At 51.8% G+C, this 15,882-nt stretch overlaps 1 protein-coding gene across 3 annotated transcripts in view; it reads left to right on the top strand.

The window, feature by feature from the left end:
* Positions 1–15,882, top strand: part of RPH3AL (rabphilin 3A like (without C2 domains)) — a 141,890-nt gene that overhangs the window by 45,527 nt on the left and 80,481 nt on the right. For all 3 annotated transcript variants that reach the window (XM_044248196.1, XM_044248197.1, XM_044248195.1), the window contains 3 exons: positions 7,970–8,082; positions 12,988–13,131; positions 15,468–15,597. In XM_044248196.1, the coding sequence (XP_044104131.1) occupies positions 8,006–8,082; positions 12,988–13,131; positions 15,468–15,597 (351 nt within the window). In that variant the 5' untranslated portion in view covers positions 7,970–8,005. The remainder of the gene's footprint in view (positions 1–7,969; positions 8,083–12,987; positions 13,132–15,467; positions 15,598–15,882) is intronic.

Below are 15,882 nucleotides of genomic sequence, written 5' to 3'. Positions count from 1 at the left end.
AGATGTCAGGGCCTGTTGCTAAGGGTTCCCTGGAATATTAATACCTGGGCGTAGAACTGAGGGCTCTTACAGGCGTCTCGGAGGCCTTGGGAAGCACCAGCTCAGGAGCAAGTATTTTTAATATTCATCCCTGCTTTTTCTCCCTTCTTTAGACCCTCGCCACCTCCTCCCCTGCCACCCCATCCCCTCACAGCGAGCTTGTCTCGGGTAGGCAGACTGGTGGGTAGAGGGGGAACGGCCTCTCTGCCCTCCCGCCCCAGGCAGGCATGGCTGAAGGCTCACAGCAGTGGGGCTCCCGGGGGCTAGAAGCAGGCTCTGAGGCCTCGCGGGTGCTGCCGTCTGGGTGTCGGCTCAGATTTGGCACCAGGATGAAGCCTCTTTCCAGCTCTGTACAGGCCACCCGAGGAGGCTCTGGGCCCTCCCCCAGCACCTCCTCCTCACTCTGGCATGGCGCTGGGGGTAGGCTGCTTCTGTTTGCCCTTTGTGTCTGTTTGCCTCCCGTGTCTGGGCTTTTGGCCTTCCCATGGCTCACAGGTTTGGAAGTCCAACTCCACAAATAGCTGTGGGAGGGGGTTTGGCAGAGGACTGAGGCTGGGGTTGCGATTTTATTTACCAGGTATCATTCATAACGGTTATTCGTTGCCACAATAATGCTGCATAATAACCACCCCCAAACTTGGTACGGCATTTATTTATGGTTCCTGAGTCCATGGGCCAGCTGTGGCCCTTGGCTGGACCATGTATTCCTTTCATCATGCTTCAGAAAAAACCTCCTGCGCTGCACACGGAGGGATGCATGTTTCTTCTTCTCTCTCAGTGGCTCTTTGTAGCCAGAGCCCTGTACTTGCTGGTGACTGTGTTGACCTTTGTACACGGTGTTCCCTCTTTGGCCCCGCAGTTTCTCTGAGCCCTTCCGTTCAGCCTGCTTCATTCCCACTCTTTTCTCTGTATCAGTTCTTCTCTTCCCACGAGGTTGTCGATGCACACCATACCCAGGGGAGTCATTGTCCCAGTCATCTCTGTGGAAGTCTCCCTAAAACAAAATCAAGGAGGCGGAAAATGCCAGGGTCTAAAGGTGGGAGACGGAACCACACCAAAGAAAAGGTCATTAGCTTTGGTAATAGGGCAGTTGCCTCTTATACCCACCTTGGCCCCTGGCAGGCAGAGCAGAGAGCCCCCCCACCGTGTGTGTGTGTGTGTGTGTGTGTGTAATCCTTCTGAAAGGGCTGGTGGGTTTGCAGCTCCCCACCCTCTGTGACCTCAGAGACAGCCTGGGCTGCAGCGTGTCCCAGTGCAGTGTTAAAACAGTTAAAGCGGTTTGGAAGGCTGGGAATCTGACCGCAGTGTTTTCTTGGATCGGAGATGATTTGGGCTGCTCAGTGGAGTCTATAGGAACGTGCTCTCATCTCATCCTCACCTGGGATGGAGGGGGAGCCCCCACCCCCGTTTGGAGGAGAACATTGGCTGGAGGGGAATTACCTGACCACCTGGGTCACTTGGGGCTCTGGGTTCACATCTGTGTTCACTTTACTGGATTCTGAGTGCAGGAAGCCCTTTAAGGGGACAGAAGGTTTCTTTCAAGTAGATCTGAATGTTTGTGGAGAGGAGGCCTTGTTTTAGTGATTATGGGACTGTGTACATCATGAAACCAAATTGTTGGAGATTTCCAGATAGGTTTTAAGTTCTGGGATCAAAAATACAAAATCCACATGAGGCTAATGGGACACTTCAAAAGTGCTGCTGTCGCTTCAAAAAGTAGTAGATAATTCTAGAAGCACCTTGGAGAGAGTAGGCCGAGACCAGCCCCTGAAAGCGTTGAGAGACTGAACGTCACTGTGATAAAAGTTGTCTCAACAGTATATGAGAAAAAAATGTGCTTTCCCTTTGGGGAATTTATCCTAAGAAAACAATCAGAGATAGGCACAGAGGTTCACCCCCCAGAGATCCATTTTGCTGTTGAATATAAATACAGTAGAACAAAATTGGAAACGATCTATGGGCTCCCAAACAGGACAGTGATAAAATATATCCAGAATGCTAAACCAAATGATTAAAATCCATGTTTTTGAGAAATTTTAACAACATAGGAAAGTACAATGTGATAAGAGACCACCAAGCAGGATGTGTGGCAAGAATCCAATTTTATTTGAAATCTCTACGGAAGTACCTGGGGGAAAAAAATGGGAGTCCTTACATTGCGACGTCAGGAGTCTCCATGTAGGGGCAATGAGTGAGTGTGGGCTGGTTTTGCTTGTGATACCCTGCTGTGCCCAGTGGAGACAGCCTGGCAGTGATGGCAGGGTTTGTCTGCAGTGACTAACGCCCAGGGTGAGGGGCTCTGGACTTTAGGGAGAGGAGAATTGAATCTCCCTGGAAGCCCAAGTTTGTTTTCACAGATCTGCTTCCGAAAGTTGCCTGAGGCTCATGAACTCCTTCCCCACAGAATTGTCTCAGGAAATGATCACCAGGCATTTCCACTTCCCTGTTCCTGGTACCCAGAGTGAAGGTGTCCCTTGAGCCTATGTGCTCCTGAGGGCATAGCCTCCAAGGGCTCAGTGAGCCTTGCTCTGCAGGAAGGAGGCCCCACTCGCAGGCCCGGAGTCCCAGCCTTGGGGCACACTGCCTTCTTGGAGGGGACGTGCTGACTACCCTGTGGTGAATCCTGAGGAACAGACCATTTTGTGAGTGAGCACGTCGAAGAGCATGGTTGGCCCAGCTCTGCTCTGGGCACGCTTGGCTTGTTATCTGCATTGCTCCTTGTCTGGGAGCACCTGTCTCTCTGATGAAGTCAGTTCCACTGAACAGAGATTCACTGGGCACCTGCTATGTAGCTGACCCTGTGCTGGGCTCCAGGGATGGAGAGGGGAGGAGGACACAGGCCCCTGGAGAGTTCCCGGGCCCCTGGGGGAGGATATGGGAGCCAGTCCGTCAGTAGAGTGGGGCGACTCTGGGTTCCCAGGTCTGAGCCCGCCTCCTGCAGGACCAGTCTCCTTCATCGGTGGAATGCACATATGAGTGTGCACACACACACTGGTTACTCTCTCCTTTGGGTCTTTGCCCTCACAGCCGGACGGACTTCAGAGACAGACCTGGCCCCTACTGCCTGTTATCCCCTTGCTTACAGAGGAGGCCAGAGCTCTGTGCAGCCCTCTTTCCGCAGACCCTGCCACCTCGCTTCTCTCTAGGCCCTTGGCCCAGTCCCTCTTTCCTCCTGGAGAACGTGTGGTTTGCATTTCCTGTCTTTTTACTTGCCTTCTCTAAGCCCCTGTTTGGTTCCCTCTTTAGCTGATTTTTGACCTGGACTGATTGGAGTTTGTTCATATAAGCGTGTAGTCCATGTTCAACTCCCAGGGCCCTGCTCTTTGGAATCTTTAAGGACCCAGCTCTGAAGTGCACACGGTCCTTGGGAAGGGGCCCTCCCCGGCCCTCCTTCCGGAGCCCCCATTGGAGGGGAGCAGAGCCCTGGGAGGTGTGTGTTGGTTGGTGGTGAGCACACAGCTCGGCAGAAGGGCCCCCGGATGAAGAGGGTTCAGGAAGGACAGGGCTGGAGAGTCAGGGAGCTGGCGGCTCAGACTGAAGAGCTTTGGAGAACCTAAGCTGGCTCCATTGGCAGTTTCCTAAAATGTGGCTCCTCAAGCTGCCCTTCCTCTCTCACCATCTGTCCCCATCTGTCCCGAGGTTGCTCTGTGTGGGCAGAGGACAGCTGTGCCTTATGAGATGTTCGAGGCAGCCTGGGTGGAAGCCCGAGTTCTCTCCCGGAGCCACCCCTGTGGACATGCTCAGCCGTGATCTTAGCAGATCTTAACATCGATGAGGACCATGCCAGCCAGCATTCACAGCCTGAGACCCCAGGAAGTGACATCTGTCTGCTTGCCTTCCCTGAAGCTGGGGGACAGGGGCATGCCTTTCTGCTCCCACCCCGGGAGGACTAGGCTGGGGTGGGGCTCAGTTCCCACCTCCCGGGTTAGAGCAGCCACCAGTCTCCTGTTCCCCACCCCCCTGCCCCTACTACCACCTGTCCCTCCCTCCCTGCTTATCGGAATTGCTCAGGGTGGTCCCTCCAGCATGTCTGTCTCAGCCCCTTCGGTACCTGTGAGAGAACGCAGGCCCAGGGAAGATCACTGACTGGTTCCTGGCCTTCCAGTAAGTTTGCATAAAAGCCAGACTTTCTCAGGTCTTTTCTGTCCTTGAGTCTTTTCCCCTCCTCACTGCCCCGGAACCCTTCCCTCTGCCCTACGGTGGAGGGTGACCCCATGCAGAGACATCACTATGGAACAAAGGGTTATTAGACCAGCGCTGTTAGCTGTGTAACCTTTCCTCAGTCTCTTAACCTCTCTTGTTTCTCTTCTGTCTAACAAGAAAAATAGTGATGAGATTTAGAAAGAACAGAACAGAAATGCCTGTGGGTGGTTGCAGAGTTGTTTCAGTTAAAGTTTTAAAAAGAGAAGAAGAGGAATCGAATTCAAATGGGTCAGAGGAAAAATTAATGTTAGCTAGGGGTTTTCTTGCCCGTGATCCCCAAGGATCTTGCCTCTCTAGGAAGTGACCCAAAGGGGACAAAAAGGGGTTCATTCCATAAAGATTGATTTCGGCTTGTGAAACTGCTGCATCTTCTTTCCATTTATGCTGTCTTCTCATGGATGTCCCCACCTGTCCTCACCATAAAGGAGGTGAAGGTTTAAGCCTGAGAGCATAGGACCCTTTTTTCTCCTCAACCCCCCCCCCAAATCCATACACTCTAGGTTTAGAAGTTCTGCAGAAGATGGAGTTCCCACCCTGAAGTTCCCTGGCTTGCTCCAACCCTCTGGGGTCACCACTGGTGTGCCGCTGCTTCTGTGGGGGTGACTGGTAGAGCAGAGGGGCCACCCCCTCCTCACTATGTCCAGCTGCCCCTGGACAGGCAGGAAGGCTCAGGACCCTCATGGCCTGGGACATGGCGCCCCCTGCAGGAGCGGTGGCACCTGGGAGGTGATCCCAAATGACCAGCGGGACACCCACTTTACCCAGGCACGTTCTCTCCTGGTCAGGGAGACCCCCATGACTTCCATTTCCTGAAGCTCCTAGAGTATTCTTTGAAACAATAATAAACAGGGCTAATGAACTGTGGTGTGGTCTGCACGTTCACTTGGAACAGAGTAATGCTTTTCACAGCCTTGGGGCAGTGTGATTGCGCTGTTCCCAAGATAACAAGTTCTGAAAAGCAACAAAACAAACTGCAGAGCACTGAAGGCTAGAAGTGGGACGCAGGTTTACAGGTGTTTGATGAGTGTGTCATTTTTGTCCTGGTCTGTGTTTTCCTGGATCATATGTTAGCCTCATTTGGGGGAAGGTCAAGACTTTTGATTTGAGAAGGCCTTTGGTGATGGTGGCATCCTAGTGCTGGGCATGGCCATGGGGTCTCTGCAGGTGGGTCTTTTAGGGTCTGGATGTGCATTGGGCTCTCTCCCAAGGTGGCCCACAGTGGAGAGAGAGCAGGTGCTTGGATGTGCCAAATGGGACAGAGAGACCACTGCAGTCGGTCATGGGCTTGGTCTCTGTGTGGGTCAGTTAGCTACAGCCAACTCACTGCCCCCTGCTGGTCATCATAGGAATCGGTGACGTTACTCTGGAACAGCAGCTCTCAAACCATGATATCTGGATCTGGGGAGGGTGTCTCCACCACCTTTCAGGAAATTCACAGGGTCAGAACTGTTTTCATAATAATAATGAAATGCTCCATCCCATTCTCTCACAAATGTACAGAAAAGGAAGAGTTCATGAATATGGTTTCAGATGCCACATTAGCACTAAATCTTTAAGAAGCTACCATCTGTTGAACCTGGTACACGAGGAAAAAATATCCACGAATATTTGGAAAGACTGTTAAAATACTTCTCCTTTTCCCAACTGTAGTACGTGTTTATGAGAGTCTAGATGTCCGTCACGTGGAACAAAACCACAGAATCACAAAAGATTGAACGAAAAATCAGATATCATCCAGCTAACTTTTGTTAAACCAAACATTACACAGATCTTTAAAAATGCAAAACAAAGCCATTATTTTCACTCGTTTTTGTTCTGAAAATGCAACTTTCTAAATGAAACATGTGAATGCCTAATGGGTTTATTGTTTTTCGATGAATCTAAATTAATTTTTTTCTCAGTTTTAATTTCTAATGTGGTATCAATAGATACAGCCCACATAATTTGGTGTTCTCAAAAACTTTTCATGACCATTTAATGAGATGTAGTTCATATACCATAAAATTCACATTCTAGAAGGATTCAATTCATTAGTTTTAGTTTATTCTCAAAGTTGTGCAACCATCACCACGACCTAATTGCAGAGTATTTTCATGACCCCCAAAAGAAACCCTGAACCCATTAGCAGGAACTCATTCCTTCTTGCCTCCGCCCGCACTCCAGCCCCTGACAACCATTAGGGTTGCTTTCTGCCTCTGTGGATTTGCCTGTTCTGGACATTTCTTGTAAATGGAATAATACAACATGTAGGTCTTTTGTGACTGGCTTTATTTTTTATTATTATTATTTTTTTTTTAGTAGGCTCTACGCCCAGTGTGGGGTCCAATGCAGAGCTTGAACTAATGACCCTGAGAGCAAGACGTGGGCTGAAATTAAGAGCCGGACATTTAAGCGACTGAGCCACCCAGGCTCCCCTTTTGTGCCACCTTCTTAGACGTAGCATAATGTTCTCAGGATTCAGCCATCTTATAGCTTATAATGCTACTTCACTTTTAATGGCCAAATAATATTCTTTTGTGTATGGATAACTCCATATGATCTCCATTTATCAGTGGGCGGACATTTGAATTAGTTCCACTTTCGGGCTGTTGTGAATAATGCTGCTATGAACATACAAGCTTTTTTTTTTTTAAGATTTTATTTGTTTATTTGACAGAGAGCACAAGCAGGGGGAGGGGCATGCAGAGGGAGAGGGAGAAGCAGGGTCTCCACTGAGCAGGGAGCCCGACCTGGGGCTGGATCCCAGGACCCCAAGATCATGACCTGAGCCCTTGAAGGCAGACGCTTAACCGACTGAGCCACCCAGGCTCCCCACCAGCCTCAGTAGTTTTTAAGAGTAGGAAGGATACCTCTGTTTGAGATCTGTTGGTCTAGATGGGATTGGACGAGGGCAGTGTGGATAACTCAGTGCAGCCCCTCATCTTTGCTCTGGGATTGAGTTACAGCTGCCATTCTCTCCACCCAATACACACACACACACACACACACTCCGTTCGGCATACATGCTCAGTACCCTTATGCTAGATCATCAAAGAGCTGGTCATAGCCTCGGGGGCAAGGAGAAAGGCAGCTGGACTAGACCATGCACATTAAGCACCAGGAAGTTCTGAAGCAGAGTGGCCTCCCTGCTGGATTCCCAGTGGTGCCATCTTCCTTGTCGTCCTGGCTGTAGCTTTGGCTCCCCACCCTCCTTCCTGTCCTGGGGAGCATTGTGATGGTCAGCAGAACATGTTGGGGAGCAGAAGCCGTGAAAGTGGCCAACTTTAGCTGCGCCCGTGGGCCTGGGGTGACCCTGGTGGGTCCCCTAGGCTTGGGAGTGGCATACGGCTTCCCTGGGCCATCTAGCTGTGTGCCCCACAGCCCCAGCCCCTCCTTCTTGGCACTGTGCTTCATCGGTAGGGGCTGTACTTGGGAGCGGCAGGAGTCAATTGCCCTCCTCTTTTTCCTCTTCCTTCCCTTTCTGCTTCTAACTCCGGATGTCCTGCCAGTCCTGTTCAATCTGGTCACTTAGCTGCATGAGCTACCTAGTTCCCCCTCCCCAAATTATGATCCTTTTGAACAATGAGTTTTGAGGGAACAGAAGCCAGAGGATTCTGATGGCCAGGTACAGGGCGACCGGGTACAGGGACATGCCGGAAGTGCCAGTGCTTTGTGCCTGACGATCCCTGGCTGCCACCTGCACCCCAGCTGATGGCGTGCTCTTGGTTGTTCCCCCTTCTCCCTTCAGATGTGACTCCCTGCCCTGCCCTGGACACTCCGAGCCATGGCCGACACCATCTTCGGCAGTGGGAATGACCAGTGGGTTTGCCCCAATGATCGGCAGCTCGCCCTGCGAGCCAAGTGAGTACCTCCAAGGCCCTGCCAGCCCTTCCCTTCTCTCCTTCTCCTGCTTCCCTCCTTTTGGGGGCAAGATTCAATATCAGGGACCCAGAAAGAGAAGTTTGGGGACAAGTACATGTCTAATGCCTGCCACACTCCAGGCCCCAAGGTTGGTGCTGAACAGCCATTCATTCCTTTAACTGGAATGTACCCTCATTTCTCCAAGGAGGAAAGGGAGGCTGGGCTCCTTGCCCAATGGCAGACCTTGGGACCCACGCCCAGGCCCCCTGACTCCCAGGCCTACAGCAGGCTGAAGGGGATCAAACCACTTCATCTGCTTTTTCTGGTGAGAGTGTACATCCCCCTGTCACTGAGCCTTCCAGTCCCTGAGCCCCTGGAGGTGGGGAGCCTTTGATACCTGGATGCCCCTTCACCTGAGGGCCTCACACTGAAAGGGCAGAGCAAGTCTGGGCAATGAACCTCGCCGGGCTGCAACACACAGCCAGCCTCGAAGCCTCCCCAGTCTCCTCCAGTACCCTGTCAGGGTCTCTCTGGTTCTGGTTTGTCCCCTCCAGCTCCCAGTTTCCCTGTTATCCCTCAGCCTGGTGACCCCTCAGACCCAGTTAGGTCAGGCCATCTCTTCCCACCTCCCCGCTGTGGCCAGAGACCGAGAACCTCCCAGAAACCTCTCCTGCCTTCCAGGCTTCCCTCCCCATCCAGGGATTTGGAGGCCCCTGGTGTCTGATAAGCCCCAAGAACCCCTCTTCATCTGTCAAACCATGCCAATTATGGGCGCCAACATTTCTCATAGGGGACCAAGTTCAAGAAATTTGCAATTAGATGTTACAGGCCTGCAGGGGGACAGAGCTGAAACATCAAAGAGGGCTAGAAAAATTAATCCAAAATACCCAAGAGTGGAGTCCTCCGTGATTGGCAGGTATCTCTGTGCATCGGTTAATTTGTCCCTCTCTCCAGGATGGCTTGGCTCCCTTCAGTCCCCTGTGCAGCCCGTGTGGGGGAGACCAGGGAGGAAACCAGTCGCTCTCCCTCTCTGCCCTGATGCTGGGCATGACGACGTGTCCTCCTTGGCAGGATACAAGGAGCTGGGACCTGGTGTGACCCCTCATGACCCCCCTGGCATTTCCTTCAGTTCTCTCTGACCTTGTCTTGCCCTCAGCAGCAGCCAGAAGCTGTTGTAGCATTTTTTTAGTAGAGCAGATGCTTTTATCTCCTCCCCAGGGTATGCCGCCTTGTAATGCCAGGCTCCTTGTAATGCCAGGCTCTGTAAAGGAGAATACTACAGATCTTGCATCCAGGTTCTGTGCCCTGAAGGTTCCTCTGGGAGGCCTGGGGAATTTGCCTTCCCTGGCTTCGGCTCAGGTCTGTCCCCCAGCACTATAGGATACTCTCTAAACCCCTACTAGGGGCCAGCACTGACTGCACAGCAGTGAATAGGACTGATGTGGTCCTTTGTCTTAAGACCCTGGTGAGGAGAGAGGAGCAATATACATGGAATTACCCCTGCACAGCTACTTGGACAGCAGAAACAGGCAGTGGGGGTGAAGGCAGGTGCTAATTGAATCTGGGAATTTGTTGAGGCTTCCCTGAGGATGTGGTTTATGTTGAGTCCTGGAGTAGCAGGAAGTGTGAGATGGAAATAGGGGGAAGGAGCTTCTAGGCAGAAAGAACAGCATGTGTAAAGGCCCTGAGGTAGAAGGAACAGGACATGTAGAGGGCCTGGCAGGAGGCCGGTGTGGCTTGAATGCAGAAGGAGGTGATGAATGGGGTGAAAGGAAGTTGGGGAAGTGGGCAGGGGCCAGATGGTATAGGGCTGGTCCTCCAGACTCACATTCAAGGGGAGGGGACAGAGGATCCTACTTGGCCTTAAAATAATGTTTAAGCTCCATGATGGAGCTATGCCTGGGTTGACTGGGAATTCTGAGAATGGACTCAGCCCATCTTGGAGGAGATCTTCACCCAGAATGTGAAGCAAGTCCTTTTTTTTTTTTTTTTTTTTAAAGATTTCATTTATTTATTTATTTTAGAGGGTGAGGGCATGAGCGGGATGCTGGAAGGAGGAAGAGGGAGAGAATCTCAAGCAGATCCACGTTGAGCACGGAGCTTGATGTGCTGCTTGATCCCAGGACCCTGGGATCATCACCTGTGCCGAGACCAAAAGTTGGACGCTCAACCGACTGAGCACCCAGGCGGTCCCTAAAAGAAGTCTTAGAAAGGAATAGGAGTGACACAGTGGAAAGGGGATTTAGGAGGTGGGCAGGCACTGCAGGTGGAGGGCACAGTGTGAGCAAAGGCCTGGAGAAGACAGCATGCAGCCCAAAGCACACTGTGTGAGGCCAGGGCAGCAGAGGGGTGAAGGTTCCGTACCAGGGGACCCTACTGACGGGTGCCAGGGGCCACTGAAGACTCTTCCTTGGGGCTTACGATCACAGATGCATTTGGCAGCCACAAGCAGTCCACCTTTGTGGCATCGGGTTGGGGGCATTCAGGGAACAAGAGGCTCCGTGTTAACCAGGGCCATCGTGGGAGTTGCAACCTGACCAGATAGGGGCAGTGGGCCAGGGGAGGAGTTTGTCTGAGGGGACAGGTTGTCAGGGTTTGGTCAGTGACCAGATGGAGTCAGAAAAGGAGGCCAAGAAGATGCCCCAGAGAAGCCTGGCCGGACTTTCAGCAGTCACGGGCCCTGGACTCCATCTAATCGCTCTCAGCCTCCTTACTCTGCTGAGAGAAGGGGAGGCCAGCCTTATAGGATAACAGGAGGGTCTGGCGTGAGGAGGTATGCCATGCCTGGGGCTGGCGCCAGGCCCAGAGCTAACCGGGTAGGTGTGGCACCCTGCAGGGCAGATGATGGTGCTGGTGCTGTGCCCTCCCATTTCTGTGTTCCCGGACCTGCCTTTTCCCTGTGGGGTGGGAGGCCTGAGCTTGGGGACCCTGTTCTCCAGTTCTCCTTCGCTGGCCCAGGGACTCAAACCTGGAGGGTGTCCTGGCCAATCCCTGATTACCTGAATCCCAGAAATGCTCAGGTGGAGAAAACCTGCAGCTTGGGGTGGCCAAGTGTTTCTTTTCAAGGCCTAAACCCCTTGAGTCTGCTTGATACACAGAAGAAAGGTGGGCCTGTGCCCCTGCTCACTCTAAGGACTGGCCTCCCTTCCTCTGTCTACCGGTCCTGCCCCTTTCCCGCTGTTCGCTTCCCCCGGCCCTGTGAGGACCTCTTCCAAAAGTGTTGCTCTGGGCAGTACTTCTTTTTCACTTGGAGACATAGGCAGTCTAGAAGTCTGGAGACCCTTGGTACGGCACCTTACTTTATGTCTTTGCACCTTTGCACGTGTGGCTTTCCTGCCTGAACACCATCACCTTCTTTCTCTGGGGGAAGCACCTTTCATCCTGCAAAATCCTGTAGGAGCACTGTGTCTCTGGTCTAGCCATTACTGATGGTTCTGCCCATGAGAATGCTAGTCATCATCAGGATGAAGCAGTTGGGCATTTGCTATGTGCAGAGCACTTTGTGTACCCTGCCCCATTTACTCTGCGTGACATCCCATAAAGGGACAGCTCAGGAAATCCGGGATGAGCAGCTGCCCACATTCTCATGGTTGGGAAGGGACTGAGTTAAAGTTAAGACCACCTGGTGGACACCGATCTGAACCCTTCCCCTTAACAGGCTTGCTGGACTTGCAGAGGAAGGACATGTTCTTTAGCTCTCCTGATGTGCACCGCATGGATAGTTACAAGAACCATTAGCTGCAGTAGCCCGGACGGGGCAGTGAATTAAGACCACCAGTGTCCGTCCGTGTCAGGGAACCATCAAGAAGGCGTCCACATCCTCACCCTCCTGCCCTGTGTCCTGCATCAGAAACTCTTGCTTGCTGTCATTTCTTTAGGGAGGCCCTTCTAGAACCTTACCTCTGATCGGGTTAGGTCCCTGATTTATACAGCCTCCTAATGTCCACCTGCATGTACCCCCCCCCCCCAGCAGCCTGTCCCCAACACCTACCCAGCCTGGCCTCGCAGAGGACGCCCAGTGAACAGCTCACAAACGAATAGCTCTTCTCGTTTTACATTAAGTAAATATTGGTGTCAATGATGGGTTGTCTTGTGTCCCCAAGCCTGTTGTCATTCTTCGGGGCGGTCACTTTGCTCTCTTGCCCACCTCTGTGTTCCTAGCACCTGGCACAGAATATCTCGGACAGGCTGGGACCCTGGGCAGAGATTTGGGGCTTGGTCTGTGGCGTCCTTCCACTCTGCACTCCTGTCTGTCGCCCGCCTGCCCTCAAACCCTCTCGTTTCCCAACTGCTAGTGCACCTCCTTTTACATTCAGGGTTCATTTTTTATCTAATTACCATTCTTATCCATGCCACAGTGAGCTCCATTCACTTAGATGCCACAGGGCTCAGTCTTTTTTTTTTTTTTTTTAAGATTTTCTTTATTTATTTGAGAAAGAGAGATGACAAGGGGGGAGAGGAGCCCAGGGAGAGGGAGAAGCAGGCTCCCCGTTGAGCAGGGAGATTGATACTGTACTCCATACCAGGACCCTGGGATCACGACCTGAGCCGAAGGCAGAGGCTTCACTGTCTGAGCCACCCAGGTGCCCCCAGATCTCAGTCTTGCTGATCTTCTGCACTCTTCCCTCGCAGCCCCCTGTGCTGTGGCAGTGGCCTTCTCCGTCTGTCCAGTGGGTCATACCCACAGTGCTAAGGTAGCCCTGCCATCTTTGTGGGGTCCGGTGGCTGGCAGGCGTCAGAGCCAGCATCTGAAGCATCTGCCCTGTTCCCCGAACCCCTCTTCTGCACATATAGCACTTGGGCTGTCCCCAGACAGTTCTTGGCGGTGGGAGGGCTTTGTGATATGGAGGGGCTGCCTGAGTCTGCCCTGCGGTGGCATCAGGGCCGGCCATGTGCTCTCTCCAGGCTGCAGACGGGCTGGTCTGTGCACACCTACCAGACAGAGAAGCAGAGGAAGAGCCAGTGCCTCAGCCCTGCTGAGGTGGAGGCCATCTTGCAGGTCATCCAGAGGGCAGAGCGGCTGGATGTCATGGAGCAGCAGAGAATCGGGTAAGGACTGCTTCTGAGCTGGGGCAGGAACAGAATGCTTGAGAGGAAGCAAAGTCATTTAGTGTCAGATCTGTGGGCTGAGAGTGGCGCCCTGGGTCCTAGCGCTGGCATCAGCCCTGGGAGGGAGTCTGCTTTGCCCGAACACCCCTGGGGTGTAGATGTATCACCCAGCCCCACAAAGTCTCAATATTCTCCTCTGTAAGAAGTGGATTGTGGCTCCTGCGTGGGCCCTCGGCTGTGCGGGGATGAATGAGCGTGGTGAAATGCATTTGGAGCTCTTCAGCTCCCTACACGTGAGGGTCTGCTCTGGTCCAGCCAGAGGAGGGATTTAAGGGGAAGTTGAACCTGGATCGTCCTGCCCCAACAAGGACTCCAAGAGAAGATGCTCTCCAGCTTGTTCTAAGCTCTTCTCCTGGACTCCAGGGTCCAGAGCTGACCTCTGTCCAGCCTTCAGACAGTTTGGTGGTGTCTCTTTTCGTTTGTTGAGTTGAGAAAGCAGTTCATACCGCCTAGAAAATTGAAAAGACACGGAAAAACACAAGTAGGAAAACAAATACGATGCATGGCATTGAGCAGGATTTAATTTGATTCTGATCTCCTTGTTCTGTTCATCTTTTTTGTTAAAATATGTGATCATTTAAAAAGTCAGACAGTGTAGAAATGCAGTTTTGTTTCTTGTTTTTTTTAAGAATCTATTTATTTATTTTGTCAGTGAGTGAGAGAAAGAGAAAGTAGCACAAGCAGGTCGTGGAATCAGGACCCGAGCCAAAGGCAGACGCCTAACCAACTGAACCACCCAGGTGGTCTATTCTCCCCTGATCACCTCAGGGGAGAGTATAGGGAGAGGGGGCCTAGGTGTTGGGCCCTGGGCTCTGCCTCTTAGGAACTATGTAACGCTGGTGGGAAGTGACTTTACATCTCTCAGCCTCAGTCTTCTTATCTTTAAAATGGGGGAAATAACATCCTCCTCCCTGGGAGGTTGAGATAACATACCTGCACTCTGTCCTGTGTTCCTTCATTCAAGAACTTTCCCTGTGTGTCCCCTGGGGACTGGAGATACAGTGGCCAACAAAACAGAAGTGGCCACTAGTTTTATGAGGGTTGTAGTGTTGCCATGAAAAGAAGGGGTCATGGTGGGCTGAGGGGCCATGGGAGCCTGAGGAGAGCCCTCTGTCCTAGGCTTAGTATGGTTCAGGGATGGCTCCTGGACACCTGACATCAGAGGTTCGAAGGGAAGATCTTTTTCTTTCTTCCTCCAGCTTCTTCATTCAGCCACTTGCTCAAACCAAAACATCTACATCATTCCAGGTCTCCTTCTCTCTCTCTCTCTCTGACCTCCTGTACTCCATTTCCATGAATGCTGCCTCAGTGCCCCTTCGCTGGGCCTCCCAGCATCTCCTGTTGGCTTCCTCACCTGCACTCCCTTGTTGTAGTCCTGGATTTCTAGGAGTGAGCTTTGAAAACTGCCACTCGGGGGGCACCTGGTCGACTCAGTTAGAACCTGCGACTCTTGATCTTGTGATACTAAGTTTGAGCCACATGTCAGATTTAGAAATTACTTACATAAATGAATAAATAAATAAGAATTTTAAAGAATTAAAAAAAATTCAAATGTCCCTTAGATCAAATCCCTCCTCTACTTAAAATTCTTCAGTGGCTTCATGTTGATCTTAGAAAATAATCCAAACCCTATTTTGTGTCCTACAAAACCCATGTAACCTGCCCCCTTCTCACCCCTCCAGCCTCCTTTTATCCCAGGCTCCCGCAGGCTCACAAGGGAATGGCCACACTGGGCTCCTGGCTATTCTCATATGCCAAGGCCTTTGTCTTTGCCACCCCCGCCCTTGCCCAACGCTCTTCCCTCTACCTGGAGTGCCCCCCACCCTGCCCTGCTTTTCGCCTGGTTTTGCCTTGTCATTCTTTAGCTCTCAGTTCACATGTTCTCACAGTGGCCTTCACTGATCACCACCAGACATGCTCCCTCTCAGTCTTCTCCCTATACACTTACTTGATTTCATAGCATCTCCCCTGTCTGAAGTCAGTTTGCTTGTTGACTTTTTATGGGCTTTCTCTTTATTGTTCTGTGAGAGCATGTCTGTCTCTGGCTTGTTTGCTACAATGTCCCCAGGGCGTGGCACATTGTAGGTACTCAATTAATAGTTGGTGAGCAAATGAATGATTAGAAGGTAGCCTGGAAAAAGGGTGGGGAAGGGAACAGTATCCCAGGTGAGGGTACAGCACATGGGCCCTGGTATAGTGCTGGGGCCCTATGGCAGCCATACTCGGTCAGGTTGGAAACAGGAAACACATCCATCTGACTCTGTTCTGTGCTGCAGACGGCTGGTGGAGCGGTTGGAGACCATGAGGCGGAACGTGATGGGGAATGGCCTTTCCCAGTGTCTGCTCTGTGGGGAGGTGCTAGGCTTCTTGGGCAGCTCATCAGTGTTCTGCAAAGACTGCAGGAAGGTAAGACCCTGCTCTGGCTTCCCAATCTGGATCTGCTCTGTGACTTTACACCCTGGCTTCTAGGAGTGTATGTTGTACATGTCAGTGTGTGTCCTTGTGTGCAGATGCGTGCACACACCTGTCCTGATATCCTGTCCTTCTTGGCAAGAAGAGTTAGAACCTATGGTTGAATGGTCTGACTTCTAGGACCAACTCTGGGGAGTGGACCTCTGGGTCTCACAGGCCTGGGTATAAATTCAGCTTTTCCACTAGCTGGATGATCTCAGAAAACTGGTTTAATATTTT

Source organism: Neovison vison, chromosome 5 (genome assembly GCF_020171115.1).
Source record: "Neovison vison isolate M4711 chromosome 5, ASM_NN_V1, whole genome shotgun sequence".
Taxonomy (NCBI): Eukaryota; Metazoa; Chordata; class Mammalia; order Carnivora; family Mustelidae; genus Neogale; species Neogale vison.
The sequence above is the reverse complement of the archived record's forward strand: the minus strand, read 5'-3'. Positions and strand labels throughout refer to the sequence as shown.